The 18,895-nt window shown below is 38.6% G+C and overlaps 1 protein-coding gene across 1 annotated transcript in view; it reads right to left on the bottom strand.

The window, feature by feature from the left end:
- Positions 1 to 18,895, bottom strand: part of RUNX1 (RUNX family transcription factor 1) — a 212,204-nt gene that overhangs the window by 60,831 nt on the left and 132,478 nt on the right. Inside the window, exon 4 of the mRNA XM_058185419.1 lies at positions 1,248 to 1,352. Coding sequence (XP_058041402.1) covers positions 1,248 to 1,352 — 105 coding nt within the window. The remainder of the gene's footprint in view (positions 1 to 1,247; positions 1,353 to 18,895) is intronic.

Genomic DNA, 18,895 nt, shown 5'->3' on the forward strand with positions numbered 1-18,895 from the left:
GGAGACCTATAGGCCCTTTAGCAACTATACAAAGTTGCTAAAAATTGCAATATTATATGTCAAAGAAGACTATGAACAGTATCCCTATTACCTGTTTTAATAACTTAAATCAACATTAGTTTTTCCCTAGATATATGACTTTTGGGTATATCCCTCCAAGCATAGTATTCAAAACATAACTGCAGTTCTTAGCGTATAAATGGCTGGTTTTCCAATTCCTATACACACAACTGAATAACAAGAATTTAATTCTCTATGTCAGGGGTCTCCAACCTTGGTCCCTTTAAGACTTGTGGACTTCAACTTCCAGAGTCCCTCAGGCAGCAAAGCTGGCTGAGGAACTCTGGGAGTTGAAGTCCACAAGTCTTAAAGGGACCAAGGTTGGAGACCCCTGCTCTACGTAAATTAATAGTGCAATTAGCAACACACATATCTCTACTCAGAAATATGATCCATTAAATTCACAGATCCTTTCTACCAGGTAATGGGTATATAGCAATGTGTATAGCATTTACTGATTTAAACACATTACTGAATAGAACGTAATATTGTACTGTACAGAATTCTGTGACCAAAATCCTCACCCTATGTTTCCTCTCCACACAACTCATCATGAGACTGAGAACTAAGTGCACGCCCAGCTTTACTTCCCTCACTCATCAGTACCCTTTGTCCATAATATGTATGCAGCATGTGTGTATTTAGTATGGAGCTTTCTCAAATTATGTAAGCTTTTATTATTTTTTAGAGCTCTAATCTTTATTTCTGAATTAGACATTTCCTGCCCCATTGGCTCATTGTTTCAGAGCAATTTATTTACGATCAAGGGTGGGCAAAAAACCCACAATAGGCCAGCAGTGCAACAGCAGCTAGTAGCACTGAAACAGCCACAACTTCCCCAAATTTAATTCCCTTGGGAGTCATGGGTCCTGGATTTTGGACACATTCTGTAAGTTATCCCATTTGAGGTACTTTGGTTCAAAAACTATTGCCCTATGATGCACTGTTTTTCCCAGTTAAAGATCATGACAACGAGAGTTTTAATAGCATATAAATAGATTGCATGGACAGCCAAAATAACCACAGAACCCCCTTGATGTAGATATTCTCTTTCAAATATTGAGAGGCAAAAAGCTGCTAATGGGCAAAAAATAGAGAGACAGGATCAACAGGGTCATTTCTATCTTCCCTTCACTGTATAAAGCTAGAATAATTGAAGAGAGCACCAGTGTTTTCTGAATACTTACTTCTTGGTTCTCGAGGCCCATCCACTGTTATCTTGATAGCTCTGTGGTACGTAGCTACTTGTGGAGGATTCGTGAAGACTGTGATAGTCAATGTGAAGCTCTTCCCTGAAACAGGAAAGGAAAGTTTCTATCATGTCTCATTATAATAAAGCATCCGGCACTCTTAATAAGCAGTTTCACAAAATGTTCTTAATTCAGAATAACTGGCTTGAAATTGAAATGGGCTCTTTCTACCACAGATGACTATTCTAATGATGTTTTTTAAAAGCTTGAAATAATTCTTTCAGAATGGAACAGCATTGCAACAACTAATTTTACCCATCTTTAATTTTAATGCCTTTAAATAAAGCACTTTCTGTGATCCCACATATATTTGGCTTTCTTCTTATAACTCACACTAATATACCATACCTGTAAGCCACTTTTTGGGGTCTTGTTACGTGTTTGAAGTCCCAACATGCAATATGGAAGATAACAAGCTGGACGCAGTTAATTTACTCATTATTTCATTTAATCATTATCAAAAGTTAAAGTAGGCTGCTACCTTAGCACTTATGGCAGTTACAGGGTGATATCTTGCAAACTTAAAATGAATGTTCATAATAATTTCCCCCCAATGCTAATGTATTACATTGCTATAACAATAATAATAATAATAATAATATTTTAATTTGTATACTGCCCTTCTCCCGAAGGACTCAGGGCAGTGAACAACCAAATAAAATACAAACACAGACACATACAATATTAAAAAACAACCCTTAAAAAACTTATTCAATTTGTCAAAAAAATTAAAATACAAATTACACCCATAAAATTACAAAAATTTAAAACCCATTTAAATTAAATTAAAAATTTAAAAATCAAGCCAGTCCAGCCATACCAAATAAATAGGTTTTAAGTTCGCGGTGAAAGGTCCTAAGGTCAGGTAATTGTCGAAGTCCAGGGGGAAGCTCGTTCCACAGGGTAGGAGCCCCCACAGAGAAGGCCCTCCCCCTGGGGGCCGCCAGTCGATATTGTTTGGCTGATGGCACCCTAAGGAGTCCCTCTCTATGGGAACGCACTGGTCGCTGGGAGATAGAAGACGGCACTAGACAGTCCCGTAAGTAACCCGGTCCTAAACCATGTACCTCTGTAAGCTATGTATACAAACATGGCCAGGAAGGTAAAGCTTAAAGTTTTAAGGCTCAAATCTTGCCATGCAGTTCTGTAGTATTGATTTAATGTATTATGTATTATGTATTACTTTTATGCCTGCTATTTTATTTGAAAATTAACATCACCATTATCCTTCAGGTCCATGCTTTATCTTAAACAAGACCATCTTTTTCGGGATCATGCCCTAGCAATTAAAGATGTCAATTTTTCCATCGATAATCTATCCATTTCTGCACATTTCAATGGAAATGAAGGAGAGGGAAGATACTGAGTACTATCGAAATGGAATAGGTGGTATTCCTAGCTGGAGAGTAAGCATATAACTTAAGAGAGATTTTTGTATCATAGAGGTTAGAGGTTAAACTAATTTAAATAAGAATTTTGGTTTATAGAGATACTTAAAAGTAGAATCTGTATATAGAGGTTAAATAGGATAAGAGATACCGATGTAGGAAAAGCTGTTATAAGTAATGTAATTTTGACGCGTTTGTCTTTGTGTGTTTTATATTTTTTTGTTTTTGTGTATTGTGCTTTTTTTTGTATTGTGTATTTTAACTTTTGGAAATTCAATAAAAAATATTTTTTAAAAAATAAAGATGTCAATTTTTGCATTTGCTCATATCTGTTATTTACTTAAAGTGGACCCTAAGTAGTCTGAAAATATCATATTCATTCCAATGCTAGAGATTGAGGAAAGGCTGCTTTTTAAAGAAGATATATTTCAATTCCCAATATGCTTAACACCATTAATTAATGAAATTAATTTCCTGGAATAATTATCTCTAGCACCCTTGGTCCCTCCAGAAGTCTCACATACTTTCTTATTTTATATAATGAAATACACTAATGCAATTTATCAGTTTGAATCCATAATTCAATCCTTATTTGCAAGAGTATTATTTATCAGTCACTGAAACTTCAAAAAGTATGAAACACCCCCAAAACGATGTCTTAAAGCATTTATGCAAATACAAAATTTCTCCCCATACCCCTGGCACCGAAAAGCAGATTCTCAGTTCCTACTATTCTGCTTTCTCTGTAATTTCCTTCAGTGAAACAGGTCATTGCTTGCAAAAATAAAGGAAAGAATGCGAGTTAAACAATAATACTGTAAATAAAAATACCATAGAAAATAGATTTCAAGACATGTGGATGGTACCTATTAGTGGTAATAACTTAAGATAGCAAAACCAGAGGTGCATAGTTTTCTTTATGCATGATTACCAAGGACTACTCATTAACCACATGCCGAATAAATCACAAGACCACAAAACTTTAAATTTACATGTCAGTTTGATATTTTAATTTTTTTTTATGTCCGAGTCTAAGACCATTTCATTTTTAACTGTCTAATTACGTATTGTATTTTAATAGAGTTCCACCCAAGATAGGTGGTACAACATTGAGTCAATGAATTCCCCCCCCCTTGACTACGGGGACCTATTTAATAGCTGCTGAAGATTCCTACTATACTTTCGGAATTCTGTTTCAACTTAAAAAGATTAGATTATTAAAAGGATTTATTATTTTAATTGTGGCAAATGCTATAGACTAGACACTTCTTATACCAATTTACCATTTGTCAATAGAAAAATATGTAACATAAAAACAGACTTTCTTTTAAAATCCATATAAAATTACCAGAACTGTCAAGTTTAACAGACCATTACATATGCATATAAACAGATCAGACGAGCTTCTGGCTACAGAATTAACTGTGTGGCATGAACATCTATGCCCTCTATCACTTAATTACATTTCCTGATTTCCAGTGTCTATTACCTGGAGAACTATCTCATTCTGCCTAAAGGCAGGGCTGGTGATGATTCCTTTAAAAATTCAGACAAGCTTATGCAGTGTTTTGGGAGTCTGTAAAAAATCTAAGGGCATTGATTTAGATTCATGTCTAGAGAATCACAGAAATGACCTTGGAAAAAGAATGCAATGGAGGTAGTTAGCAAAATGTGAATTAACCCCAAAAAAGGAGGAAGGTGTTAGAAAGAAATTGAAAATGACCGTGCTTTGATCTAAGAAGAAAAGAGGCAATACTGTCAGTCTTTCAATATTCTGTAACCCAGATCAATGGTGTTGTGCACCAGGTGTGTCCTTACTTGGACCGTGAATCCCCGCGCCCTACTCATCTCTTGTCTGGATTACTGCAATGTGCTCTACATGGGGCTACCCTTGAAGAGTATTTGCAAGCTACACACAGTCCTGGGCCCAGTAAGGTAAAAGTAAAGGTTCCCCACGCACATACATGCTAGTTGTTGCCGACTCTAGGGGGCGGTGCTCATCTCCGTTTCAAAGCCGAAGAGCCAGCGCTGTCCGAAGACATCTCCGTGGTCATGTGGCCGGCATGACTCAACGCCAGAGGTGCACGGAACGCTGTTACCTTCCCACCAAAGGTGGTCCCTATTTTTTCTACTTGCATTTTTACGTGCTTTCGAAACTGCTAGGTTGGCAGAAGCTGGGACAAGTAACAGGAGCTCACCCCGTTACACAGCAGCACTAGGGATTCGAACCGCTGAGCTGCCAACCTTTCGATCAACAAGCTCAACGTCCTAGCCCCTGAGCCACCGCATCCCTATCCTGGGACCAGTAGTGGGTTTCAATTTCGTTCGCTATCAGTTTGCTTGTACGCATGAATGCACCATGTGCAGAACCATGTACACATGCTCAGAGATGTCCGGGCGGGTTGACGGAGCCTCCCGCCACTGCCTCTATTGGTTCACCTAATCTGGGGCGAACCAATAGCAACCCACCACTGGCTGCACATACTGTATAATAACATTACTGTGTGAGCTGCATTGGTTACCAGTTTGCTTCCAGATGCAGTTCAAGGTGTTGGTCGCTACATTTAAAGCTCTACATGGCATGGGTCCAGGGGATCTGAGGAGTTCTCTCTCTCCAATGGGACTAATCCACCCCACTCATGCTAGTGGAAGAGGCCTGATATGGATCCCATCTGCTAAGGAGTTCCAGGAGTGAGAATGGGTGGCTTGCAGGCAGTGCCATTCTAGTGATCAGGTCATCTCTTACACTAGTCGCATGTAGGAATGTATGTATGTATTTAGGAGAATGTGTTTACCCCAATTACTTCATGTGCAATATAGAATGCAGCCACTGGCACCACAGTACAGCTGGATAATTGTACACTTGGGGGAAAAATCCAGTTGTTCCAATAATTTGTTTCCAAATAAAAATGGACGGTCCAGGAAATAACATCTCTATTTTATGCACTCATTTATAAGTGTATTCCAATTTATTTCTGAAATAAATTTTATGATTATGATTCTTATGGTTCTTGATGAACATATCTTTTCTTTTGTGTACACTGAAAGCCTATGCACCAAGACAATTCCTTGTGTGTCCAATCACACTTGGCCAATAAAGAATTCTATTCTATTCTATTCTATTCTAAAAAAATTCTTACATCATTATTTAAGAGAGAGACAGTTTGATCTAGAAGTTAAGGCACCAGGCTAGAAACTGGGAGATGGTGAGTTCTAGATCTACCTTAGGCATGAAAGCCAGCTGGGTGACCTTGGGGTTATCACTCTCTGTCAGCCCTACTGATTTCACAGGGTTGTGGTTGTAGGGAAAATAGGAGGAGGAAGGAGTATTGGGTATGTTATTTATAAATTAAAATTAAAAATGAAAATAAATATATGCTAACACATTGATTATACATCTTTATTTCTGAATATATTTTAATCTAGAGATATGTATTTATTGATATATTTTAACCCAATGCACGTAGATTTAATTTTGTTTTAGGCTAACAAACTTTTTTTAAAATAAAAAATTGCACTTGCAAAAATGCCAATTACTGCAATTTTTCTTTTACAGAACTACAAAATCAAGAAACATATTTTTCACAAAATTGAAAGTTTATAAAGAGTTCCAAGGAAAAGTGTTTAGGACTAAGCTAAGAGTTACTTTTTAAAAGCATGTTTAGAAAGAAAGATTCAAGTATGCTTCTTTGATAGAAAGATAAACACACCTGGGTTTGGTGAAGCTGTCAAGGGTTCTTTTTTTCCCAAAGGTTAATTAGCCCAGGAACAAAAAAGGAAAAATCCAAGATTTTAACTAGCCCTTATAGAATCCAGTATCAGAACATAAGGATCTGCATTACATCATTAGTCTATTTAGTCCAATTTTATTTATTCAATTTCTATAGCCACCCAACTCAACCAAGAGACTCTGGATGGCTTACAATTCTAATTTAAAAAAAAACCAACAATTTAAATCAATAAAATAAATTTGGTTTAAGTTAAATGATTAAATTACCAAAAAAATTGCAGGTGTCAAAATTTATCCATTTTATTATTAGCAAAATTGAGTCTGAAATTAGGGCATCTTACAGATAAATCATGTAGTGTATTTCTGACCTAAACACTATTCCCTTTTGTCGCCACCAAAAATCATAAATTGGCCTTCTTCTACTCTCTTTTTAAACAGCACTAATGAAATAGAGCAGGTTGTTTTGTACCTCTGCATCATTTTCACTGACAGCCATTTGTGATAAGTATTTTTTTAAATAAAACATGAAAATGCTGGGCAGAATGGAGAGAAAAAATCGGAGATTTAGTTTTTATATTGTCTAGATAAATATTTCTAACCCCAAAACAGGTAATCCTTGACTAATAACCACAACTAAGCCCAAAATTTCTATTTTTAAGTGAGATATTTTTTGAGTTTTGCCTCATTCTGCCCCATTTAATGGCCTTTCTTGCCACAATTAAGTACACTATTGCAGTTCTTAAGTTAGCAACATGGTTGTTTTATTTATTTTTATTTTATTTATTTTATTTTGTCACAACAGTATACGTAAACATCGACATAAAACAACAACACATCATAAAAGAAAACATATATATAAGTAAAAGTATGAATCTAGCTTTCCCATTGGCTTTGCTTGTCAGAAAGTCACAAAAGGTGATCACATGACCCAGGGACCCTGCAATCATTATAAATATCATTATAAATATGTGTCAGTTGCCAGTATTTGAATTTTGATCACATGACCAGGATGCTGCAACGGTCAAAAGTGTGAAAAAACATCACACCACCTTTTTTGGTGCTATTGCAACTTCGAAATGTTACTAAACCAACTGTTGTAAATCAAGGACTATCTGTAATAATAATAATAATAATAATAATAATAATAATAATAATAATAATAATAATAATAATAATAATAATAATAATAATAATAATATTTTAATTTGTATACCGCCCTTCTCCCGAAGGACTAGAAAAACTATTAGAAGTTTTAGAATTAGATTAGAAAAACTATGGAAGCATCCAAGAATAAAAGAATTTTTAAAAAGCTTTAAGCCAGGAGACTGAATGATATACAGTACCTCAAGCATGAAACTAATTACTTTCTTTGCTGAAAGTAATTTTCATGTATAGTTTCATTTCCTCACTGAGGCCGTTTCACTTCTCATCCCACCCTGTTAGCAGGATGACTTTATCCTCTTTGATTGGTCTCATGAAAACAGGGTAGGGGTTTGCTAACTGGTTGTCATTACATCTCCCTTGGATTCAGTCTGCATTTCCACAAGGGAGATGCAACCTCATAGTTTGGAGGGAAAAAATCCTGATTATAAAATAAAGAACTGAGCAATTCTAGAAATAGGAAAACAATATTTCAAAATGAAGGATTTGCTTAAATGAACTGAGTAGCTCTCCTATAGAAGTTTTATATATTTATATTGAACATGTGAACTGTGTATATATATTGACTTCTCTTCTGTCACGTTCTCATCATACCGTAAATAATAAATAATAAGCAAAATAGTACAATAGGAAATACCAGACCTGATCTGCTGAAAAATTAATATACTGTAAATTGCATGTCAATATAGAAATGCACATGCTTAGTACTTTTGATACTGAGTTCTTTTTACAGAAATGAAAGTCCATGTACTTTCACTTACTTAATGCCTATGACAGAGCTTGCTTATTTCCTGAAGCTCAGATGCTGGAGAAAGACCTAGAATCTAAGGAACATTGGCTGAGTTTGCATAGTAAATTGTAACAGTTCAGAGCTTTTACAATCCAAATGGCTGGGCAGAAAAAATGGCAAAAATTCCAAAGTCAAACTGAATTCTCCCATCCTTAATTCTGGTCCCTCAGATAGAAAATGTTATCAGAACCAACTGTTATACTTATCAGGGACTTGAATCTGATGACAAAAAGTATCAGGACCCATACCTAGCACTCTCTGACAGTTAAACAGACTCCAAGAGGATCCATAATGTCACTCATGCCATTGTCACTTCCCGCTTGGACTATTGCAATGCTCTCTACATGACAAGACCTTGGACTCGGAGCCAAACCAAAACCTGGGATGCTGCATCACAACCATCTGCTCAGGACATCACATCACAGAACTCCAGAGGCCACAACACCAAAGCTCAGGACATTACAACACAACCTATCACTAAGGATGTTACAGCACAAGATTCAGGAGGTCACATTCCCAGAACTCAGGACATTTCCAGGAAGCCCATTACCAATACAGGAGGTCACATTCCCAGAACTCAGGATGTTTTCACACAGCCCATTAACCAGGTTGTTACAACATAAAAGACTAATGGGCACACAACTAGGACCACATCCATATAGATGCTATGAAACAGCCTAATCTGCAAACACCCACTCCATCAACCAATCAAGATGCAACCACACAGCCAACCAACCTGCTTACAGAAACACTCCCCTCCTCCCCACCAGTATTTATAGAGAGACAGCAGCTCCAACCACGCTTTGCTCGCACAAGCACGAAGCTGAAAAGAACCAGCCTGAAGATGATGAGTGAGACCTCATCGAAACATCACCAAGATACTCTCAACCTTACATGGGAAAAGACCCGAATATGCCAAGACCTAGATAGATAGATAGATAGATAGATAGATAGATAGATAGATAGATAGCGAGAGAGAGAGAAGAGAAGAGAAGAGAAGAGAAGAGAAGAGAAGAGAAGAGAAGAGAAGAGAATTTTTATTGGCCAAGTGTGATTGGACACACAAAGAATTTGTCTTGGTGCATATGCTCTCAATGTACATAAAAGAAAAGATACATTCATCAAGAATCATAAGGTACAACAGTTATTGACAGTCATAGGGTACAAATAAGCAATCAGGAAATAATCAATATCAATATAAATAATAAAGATACAAGGAACTAAGTTATAGTCATACAGACATATTGTAAGTGGAAGGAGATGGGTGATAAGAACGATGAGAAGATTAATAGTAATGCAGACTTAGTAAATAGTTTGACAGTGTTGAGGAAATTATTTGTTTAGCAAAGTAATGGCCTTCGGGGAAAAACTGTTCTTGTGTCTAGTTGTGCTGGTGTACAGTGCTCTATAGTGTCGTTTTGAGGGGAGGAGTTGAAACAGTTTACTGTATGTCCAGGATGTGAGGGGTCTGTAAATACTTCCACAGCCCTCTTTTTAACTCATGCAGTATACAGGTCCTCAATGGAAGGCAGGTTAGTAGCAATTGTTTTTTCTGCAGTTCTAATTATCCTCCGAAGTCTGTGTCTTTCTTGTGGGGTTGCAGAACCGAACCAGACAGTTATAGAGGTGCAGATGACAGACTCAATAATTCCTCTGTAAAACTGTATCAACAGCTCCTTGGGCAGTTTGAGCTTTCTTAGATGTCGCAGAAAGAACATTCTTTGTTGTGCTTTTTTGATGATGTTTTTGATGTTAGCTGTCCATTTTACATCTTGTGATATGGTAGAACCTAGAAATTTGAAGGCTTCTACTATTGATACTGTGTTTTCTAGCATAGTAAGAGGTGGAAGTATGGAAGGGTTTCTCCTAAAGTCCACCACCATTTCTATGGTTTTGAGTGTGTTCAGATTGTTCCAGTCTCACCATGAGGCTAGTTGTTCAACCTCCCATCTGTATGCGGATTCATCACTGTCTCGAATGAAACCTATCACTGTTGTGTCATCTGTGAACTTCAGTAGTTTAACAGATGGATTGTTAGAGATGCAGTCATTGGTATACAGAGAAAAGAGAAGTGGGGAGAGCACCCAGCCTTGGCGGGCCCTGTGCTAATTGTACAGGTATTTGATGTGATCTTGCTTAGCTTCACCTGCTGCTTCCTGTTTGTTAGGAAGCTTATGATCCATTTACAAGTGTGTTCAGGTACCTGTAGCTGGTTTAGCTTAGTTAGAAGAGTGTCTGGAATGATAGTATTGAATGCTGAACTAAAGTCTACAAAGAGGACCCTAGCATAGGTCTTTGGAGATTCAAGATGTTGTAGGATGTAGTGCAGAGCCATATTAACAGCATCATCTGTTGATCTATTTGCTCGATATGCAAATTGCAAGGGGTCTAACAGTGGATCCGTGATGGTTTTCAAGTGGAACAGCACTAGCCTTTCAAAGGTTTTCATGACTACAGATGTTAGAGCAACTGATCTGTAGTCATTCAGTTCCTTGATGGTGGGCTTCTTCAGCACTGGGATGATAGTAGAGTGTTTGAAACAAGAAGGAACATAGCACATCTCTAGTGATTTATTGAAGATTCGGGTGAAGATGGGGGCCAATTGGTCAGCACAGACTTTTAAGCAAGAAGGCGTTATCTTGTTTGGGCCTGGAGATTTTCCTGGCTTTTGTCTGTGAAATAGGTCCTGCACTTCCTTTTCTGTGATCACTAGGGGTTGTGAACCCAATGGAATGGGGTCAGTTGTAGGAGGCTTGGCTGTTAGTGTGTCTGAGATGGGGGTTGTGGAGATAGGTGGCTGTAATTTCCTTTCGAACCTGCAGTAAAACTCATTCAGGTCATCTGCCAGTTGTTGATTACCTTCAGCCTGGGAAGGAGGTTTGCCATAATCGGTGATATTTTCAAGAGTTTTCCACATGTTTGCTGGTTCATTTGTTGAGAACTGATTCTTTAGCTTTTCAGAGTAACTTCTTTTTGCTGCTATGATCTCCCTTATTAATACATTTCTGGCCTGATTGTACAGCATTTTATCACCTTTTCTGTAGGCTTCCTCTCTGGAATGATGTAGCTGCCTAAGTTTAGCTGTGAACCAAGGTTTGTTGTTACTGTATATTCGCAAGTTCCTGATCGGTACACATAGGTCTTCACAGAAGCGGATATATAATGTTACAGTATCTATGAGTTCATCCAGGTCTGCAGAGGTATCTTCAAAAATATTCCAATCAGTGCAGTCAAAGCAAACCTGTAGCTTTAATTTTGCCTCCTCAGTCCAGGTTTTCACTGATTTAATTGTTGGTGTTGTGGTTTTAAGTCTTTGCCTGTAAGCAGGTACAAGGTGAATCATGCAATGATCAGAGTGTCCTACAATTGCTCGTGGTAAAGACCTATAAGCATCTTTTAGTGTTGTGTAGCAATGATGTAAAGCAGGGGTGTCCAAACTTGGCAATTTTAAGACTTGTGGACTTCAACTCCTAGAATTCTGGGAGTTGAAGTCCACAAGTCTTAAAGTTGCCAAGTTTGGACACTCCTGGTCTAAAGTGTTCTAGTGTGACAATTGACATGCTGAAGGTATTTTGGTAGCTCTTTCCTTAAGTTTGCCTTGTTTAGATCTCCCAAAATAATGGCCAGTGAATTGGGGTGTTTGGCTTCAGCCTCCATAATTTGGTCAGCTAGAGTTCATAATGCCTTGTTTACACAGGCTTGTGGTAGGACATAAATAGCAATTAAAAGAAATGAGGAAAATTTATGAGGTAAATAGTATGGTTTGCAGTTGATAATTAATGTCTCTAAGTTTTCATCACAGAATTTATATATTATATCCTGAGACCAGCTGTTGTTGATATATAAGCATAAGCCTCCTCCCTTCTTTTTACCAGATGTTTCTGCAATTCTGTCTGATCATTGAATCTGAAACCCTGGGATATGCAGGCTGCTATCTTCAACTGATTCATTTAACCAGGTTTCAGAGAAGCATAGGGCTGCTGAATTGTAAAAATCAGAATTGTATCTGTTTAAAGAAAGTATTTCATCTATCTTATATAATAACTCTTTCTGTGTATGTATGTGTATGTGCTTGTGTGTGCTTAAAACTGCACCATGTTAAAACATGAGCAGAGTGAACATGAAAGATAATGTGAACTATACCCCAAAAAAACAGTGGAATGGAGAAAGCTGTTAACTGCGGTATATCAACTAGCAAGCTGTACGAAACCAATTTTAAATACTGTAATAGCTTCTTTGGCAAAAAGCCTCACGCTTTTAGAACTTAGCTGATTCTTTTAAATAAGATTGGCTCTTAGTGGTATGAAGGAAACAGTCTTCAGCTGCTTCGGTAATATAATAATAATAATTTTTAAAAAATAAGGATGGGTGTATGCACTAATCACACTAGAGAAGTAATGCAATTCTATTGGGTAATGTGTAGGTAAAGAGCAGTATATCAACGCAAAAGGATTATGCAGCATGATTACTATATAATGTCTATTGTGAAGATGTTACTGAAAGGTGGAAGGTACAGATATGATTCAAACATATGTATCCTGACTGTTTCTTTTATTTGCCTATATAGTGTTCCCCAATCTGAAACCATTTAGAGGGGTCTACGACAACGTGCCACAATTGACTCACCACAGCCAATTCACCATGGAACAATTCAAAGCAGGATAACTCAAGAGAGGGACAAGTAAATTGCAGCAGGCCTTGTTTTGTTTAGGTTTGAACCTTCTCAAGTTAAAAGTCCTAAAGGCTGGGGTGAGCTGTAATTCTACTTGTTCCTGTCTTGTGTTATCTTGAGTTGAATTGTCCCATGGCAAGTTGTCCAGTGGTGGGATTCAAATCATTTATCATTTCTCTGCCCTAATGACCAGCTGGGTAAGCGTGGCTCGGTGGTCATGTGACCATGTGGCAGTGCCCAACTCAACGTCACTCAGGTCGATGGGCGCTTCGCCTTAGCTGTTACAATGTACTAAGAGTTAACCAGAGAGGCAGTTTCTGTATGCAGGGCAATAAAGATTAGGCTAGAAACACCAGAATGTTTCCTTCCTGCCTTCCTTACAGGATTAGCCCTGTAAAGTGGAAAAAAACAAAATAAGATTTCTTCCAACAACCGGTTCTCCAAACTGCTTAAAAAGTTAATAACCGGTTCTCATGAATAGGTGCAAACTGGCTGAATCCCACCACTGAAGTTGTCCCATGGCAAGTCGGCCATGGTGAGTTATCCCATGATGAGTTGGCCGTGTCAAGGTGGCCATGGTGAATCGGCCATGAGTTGTCCCATTGTACTCTAGAGATGTTGGAGCAAGCTTTTTCTGAGAATGATTATAGGTCACTTTCACAGGGATTTTTGTTTTGTTTGATGCAGCAAACAGTCTTTCTCCACCAGCAGGCTGGTGGAAAACTCTGAGAGTTGAAGTCCATTTTAAAGTTGTCAAGGTTGAGAAACACTGCTGTAGATTGGGTTGATGGACTAGTTTGAGGATGTTTATTTTCTTCCTTATTTACATAATCCTGACCAACAAAAAGTAATGCAGTAACTAATTGGAACCATGCAATTGTCTCCACTCCACCTGGGTGCATTTTGGCACGGTGGTGGAATTATTAAAAAATCCACAAATTATTTTAATTATTTAATATGCAGTGTTTAATGTTGAAATCATACATACTTATCCTCTTTCATAACAAACTCCTGAAAGCATTTTTTCACAGTAACACATAATAAAATATTTTTGATTTCTTGAATAAACATTGATGGCATTATCAGGAATTAAACAAAATAGCTTCACTGGTTGTTAGTTTACCAGAATTAGGTTGTTATATTGTGTTCTTTGCTATGTGTCAGTGGTGGGTTGCTCCTGGTTCGCTCTGGTTCTGTAGAGCCAGTAGTAAAAATCTGCTGGTGTTCGGAGAACCGGTAGTAATGGCTGGCTGGCCACGCCCCCAAACCGGTTCCACGATCATCAGAGGTTTGTTTGTTTTTTTACTTTTAAAAGCATCTTTTCTTCAGCCAAAAAAAGGCTTTTAAAAGTAAAAAACACACACCCTCTGATGATTGCGTGGCTGAGCAGGGATCATCAGAACCCTTTAAAAGTTTTTTTTTAAACAACCTCTTCAGGCAAAGAGGTTATTAAACCAAAAGGTTTTAAAAGTCTTCTCTGGCGATCCCAGCTGAGTTAAGCGTTTCTGGGCTGCTATTAAGCAACTTCAGCTGGATCATCAGAGGAGCCTTTTTAAAAAAAAATTTCCTCTGGCCCACCCAATCCCCCCTCCTCACTTACCTCATTAAGCTTCTTTTTAAAAAAAATTCCTCTGGCCCATCCAATCCCCCCTCCTCACTTACCCCATTAAGCTTCTTTTGGGCTGGCAAAGCCATGCTTTACATCAGTTGCATCAGCTAGCAACTGAATATGCCTGACTGGAATCCATCTCCTCAGTCAGCAGCTGCTTTGCTGACTGAGGAACTCTGGGAATTGAAGTCCACAAACCTTAACATTGCTAAGTTTGGAGACTCCTGATCTAAAAAATTAAAATAAAATAATAAAATAAAATATTTGTGCAGCTTTCTGAGATTTGGTGTGTTTCTGTAGTGTTTCACTCTAACTACACAAACACACAAAATCTCATAAAGCTGTAGGTGGCATTTTGTGTGTGTGAGAGAGTCAGTTAGATTGTGTTGTGTTGTGTGTGTGTAAAGTGTGAAAGTTGGTTTTGGGGCTTTTTGTGGTTGTGTGAGGTTCCTGCTTGTTGCAGGGGCCATTTTGGGTGAAGTGCAACTGCTTTTACATTGTGTGTGAGTCTGTTGTGCTGTGTTGTGTTGTTTGTGTGTGTGTCCCTTCGCAAGGACTTGGAGGCAGCTCCTCTGAGGAAGAGGAGGTGACGAAGCTCCGGCTGTCCCCTGGGAGAAATCGCCCTGTCTCTGCAGCATTGGTCATGTGACTGAGTGGGCGTGGTCAACTTGATGTCACTCACAAGTAGGTGCCACCCCACCTTGATCTGAGTGACTGCAAGTTGGCCACTCCCACCAAATAAGCCACACCCACAGAACCGGTAGTAAAAAAAATTGGAACCCACCCTGGTCAGAACCTGCTGAAACCCACCTCTGGTTGCTACCAGTTCACTCTGGATCAGGCAAACTGATAGCGGCGGCAGGAGGCTCCACCCACCCCCCTGGACTCTTCTATGCATGTGCAGAAGCTTCTGTGCATGCACAGAAGTGTCATGCGTGCAAGTGCGCACATGAGCAAACTGGAGCAAACTAAATTGAAACCCACTACTACTCCTGAATAGTATAGAATTGAAGTTAAAGAGTATTATCTGTACTAAATGTTTTAGATTTTCTTTAGTTCTAATGAAGGATATCTTAAAACGGGCAAACATAACTGCCTAGAAAGACAAGTATAACAGAATGCCAAAATTTTAATTTTAATAGAAATTGTTGATTGGGGTCTAAATGTATTACTGTAGCTCAGTTAGGGTATTTGAACTGAAAATAAAATGCACTACATATGAATCTCTGCCGCCATGGAAATATTTCATTATTTAAATTTGATCCAGAAAGATAGCCCCATTTCCAAGAAATATAAACAAGAGAAAAAGAATAATAGATTGGTTTTAAGACATTTTTGTGATAACAATTTATACATGAATCAGATTACATCAAACAGATATAAACATGGGCTATGATACTAATTCCTCTTTTAGAGGACTAAAAGTTGTTTAAATTGGTGTTTATTTTCTCTGTTGCTACAACAGTAATCATTTCAGCCCGTCCCAGACGTATTTGGGCTAAATATTTGTCATTGGAATATTGAATAGGGATGGGGAAAGGATGCTTGGCCAATACTTATTCCAAAAAATAAAATTAATATTAATTTACTTTAATATTATTGTGTTTTTAAAATGCTTTATTTATTTATATATATATATATATATATTCGTCATCTTCAGGCTTCAGCTTCGTGCTTCTGGGAGCAATGTGTGTGTGAATATATATATATTCACACACACACACATATATTGATCTTATTCTCTATTGCCTAGAGTGCTCTAAATATATCCAATAAATAAACATTGATAATTAACTTTTTTCTTCTTATCATAAAGTTTCTTGGTTGCCCTCTTTGCCCCATCTACAAATATCATACCAACTGCTGAGCTATTGCCTAGTTATAGTAAATCTACCTGTGCTTGCAGATTTGCGTTACCTATGATTTACAAGAGAGAACTGGCATACTGCTTTTTCAACTCTTTTCTTATTTTGTATTGTCATGAAAACTGCACAACTTAGCAATTTTAACAGCTGAAGTTACCTTGCTGAATCAAAATATAGTTTGCTTAAGCAGTCGGCTTCTTTAAGTCCTACTTTTGATCTATGCTTTGTGTGCCTTCTGATTTATGCTTTGTGTGTTTTTTTCGATGAAGTCATTTTGTAAAGCTGATCTGCTGGGAAAAGTAATATTCTACTAGAGTCTGCTGTCCTTCTGAAGTTAAAATAGAACTGTTCTGATAAATAATTAGTATTTTGGCTGCAGAGGTGTCTGAATCATTCCTGCAGTATGATTGGCACATCACTTCATTTAATTTCTTTGTGCTTCTTAGTCAATTGCAGATATACACACATACACACATAGCAGGGGTGGGCTCTAAATTTTTTACTATCGGTTCTATGGGCGTGGCTTATTTTATGGGCGTGGCTTGTTGGTCATGTGACAGTGGGTGTGGCTTGATGGTCATGTGATTAGGTAGGCGTGGCCAACTCAATTTCACTCATGTCAAGGGGTGCCTCACTTGGCCCCTCCCCTTCTAGCCATTCCTTGTCACACCCAGCCTCAACGTATCTGCAAAAATGTTGTTCACCTTTTTTCAACTTTATTATCTACATACTATAGATGCACTTTCATGGACCACTGAAAGCAGGAAGTGGCTCACATGCTTTGCCCAAGAGTGTGATAGGCAATAGGCTTTTAAGGGGCTGCCAGAAAGAAGGGGGGGGGCAATGTATTTTCCAAAGCACCAGAAGGCAAAACAAGAAGCAATAGATGGAAACTGAACAAAGAGAGAAGCAACCTAAAACTAAGGAGAAACTTCCTGACAGTGTGAACCAATATAGGTTTCAGTTATAATTTCACATATAAAATAGCCATTCATGTAATACAACCTGCATATTGTTCAAAATAGTCATTAGTATTATGGCTGATGTTTGACAGCAAGCCTAAAATCCCCATTCCCTCCCCACTCCAGGAGAAGGTTACTTCAAAATCCCCATTCCTTCCCACCCCACTAATCTGCTCTGGGAAGGAATCAAACTCCTCCTTCTTCATTTCCCAAACAAAATATTACTCATAAGAAAAGGCTCCCACATAAGCAAGGAAAAATCAAGCTGCTAACAAGAAACTTGCCTGGAATTCCACATTCCTGCCAGCTGCATAAAGGAAACTTTGTAAGCAGAAAACAGCTACTGGTGCTTAGAGATAATAGAAAGTGGAAGCCAGAAGTTTGGCTCCATTTACAAGCAGGCAGAAAACTCATTCAAGACAAGATATTTCACAATGGACATCGCCCAAACCTTTTTAGAACCACAAAGCCCAGGTTGCACAAACCCCAAAACTTCAAAAACATAGAACCATATAAGAATCCCTCCTCTTATCCATTTTGTTGTTCAGCTGACCCAGTGTTCTGTCCCCTCCCGGCCTCAGCCATGTGAACTGGCTAAACGAGCCAATAATTGAGTTCATGGCTGCTATCAGTCCTGGCAGGGGATCTGCAGCTGCCTGCCAAGTCTCCCTTTTATCTTGGGGTTGCCAGGCAACCAGAAAGTCAGCAGTCCAGGCCGAATATTCAGCTCAATTCTCCAAGAGTCAAAGAGTTCAGCTCACTTCTCCCCGAGTCAAATAGTTCAGCTCAATTTTTGCTCGTCATGGAGCAGAAGAGCAGCCAGTGCTGCTTTTATACTCTGTGGGGTGTGGCTCCATGACTCAGCACTTCCTAGGCCTGCCCCACCCCTGCTTCTGTTGTTCCTGCCTCTCCTGCCTATGAAACCTAGGGTCCAGCCAGGCCTGATTGCCATCAGCTGGGTCTGGAGGCGTGGCCTGGGGGGGAAGAGTCAGGGGATGGAGGCTTCGTTATCTCCTCCATCTGGCCTGCCTCTGGCTCCTGGAGCTGAGCCAGGGAAGCCGGTGCTCCAGTGGTAAGTCCTGATGGCCCTTCCCCCTCACTTTCCAAGTCACTTTCTGGCAGGGGGCCCAGCTCGGGGGCACAGACACAACACCCAGAAACGAACTGCTTCTGCAAGTAAAAACCTCCTTCCAACAGCTGCATCAATTTAAAGCGACAGCGTCTTTTTTCTTTCTTTCTTCTTCTTTGCCAAGTGATCTCCTGGCTAAGAAGTGAATCCTGATTTTTTTCATTCAAGCCGATTAGTTGGGAGGCTTCTTGGTTTCTCAATTAAAGCGACAGTGTCTTGTTTTTCCCCCCTCTTCTTTGTCAAGTAAGTCCTGATTTTTTCCTTCTAGCCAATCATCTG

The sequence above is a fragment of the Ahaetulla prasina genome, chromosome 5 (genome assembly GCF_028640845.1).
Source record: "Ahaetulla prasina isolate Xishuangbanna chromosome 5, ASM2864084v1, whole genome shotgun sequence".
Taxonomy (NCBI): Eukaryota; Metazoa; Chordata; class Lepidosauria; order Squamata; family Colubridae; genus Ahaetulla; species Ahaetulla prasina.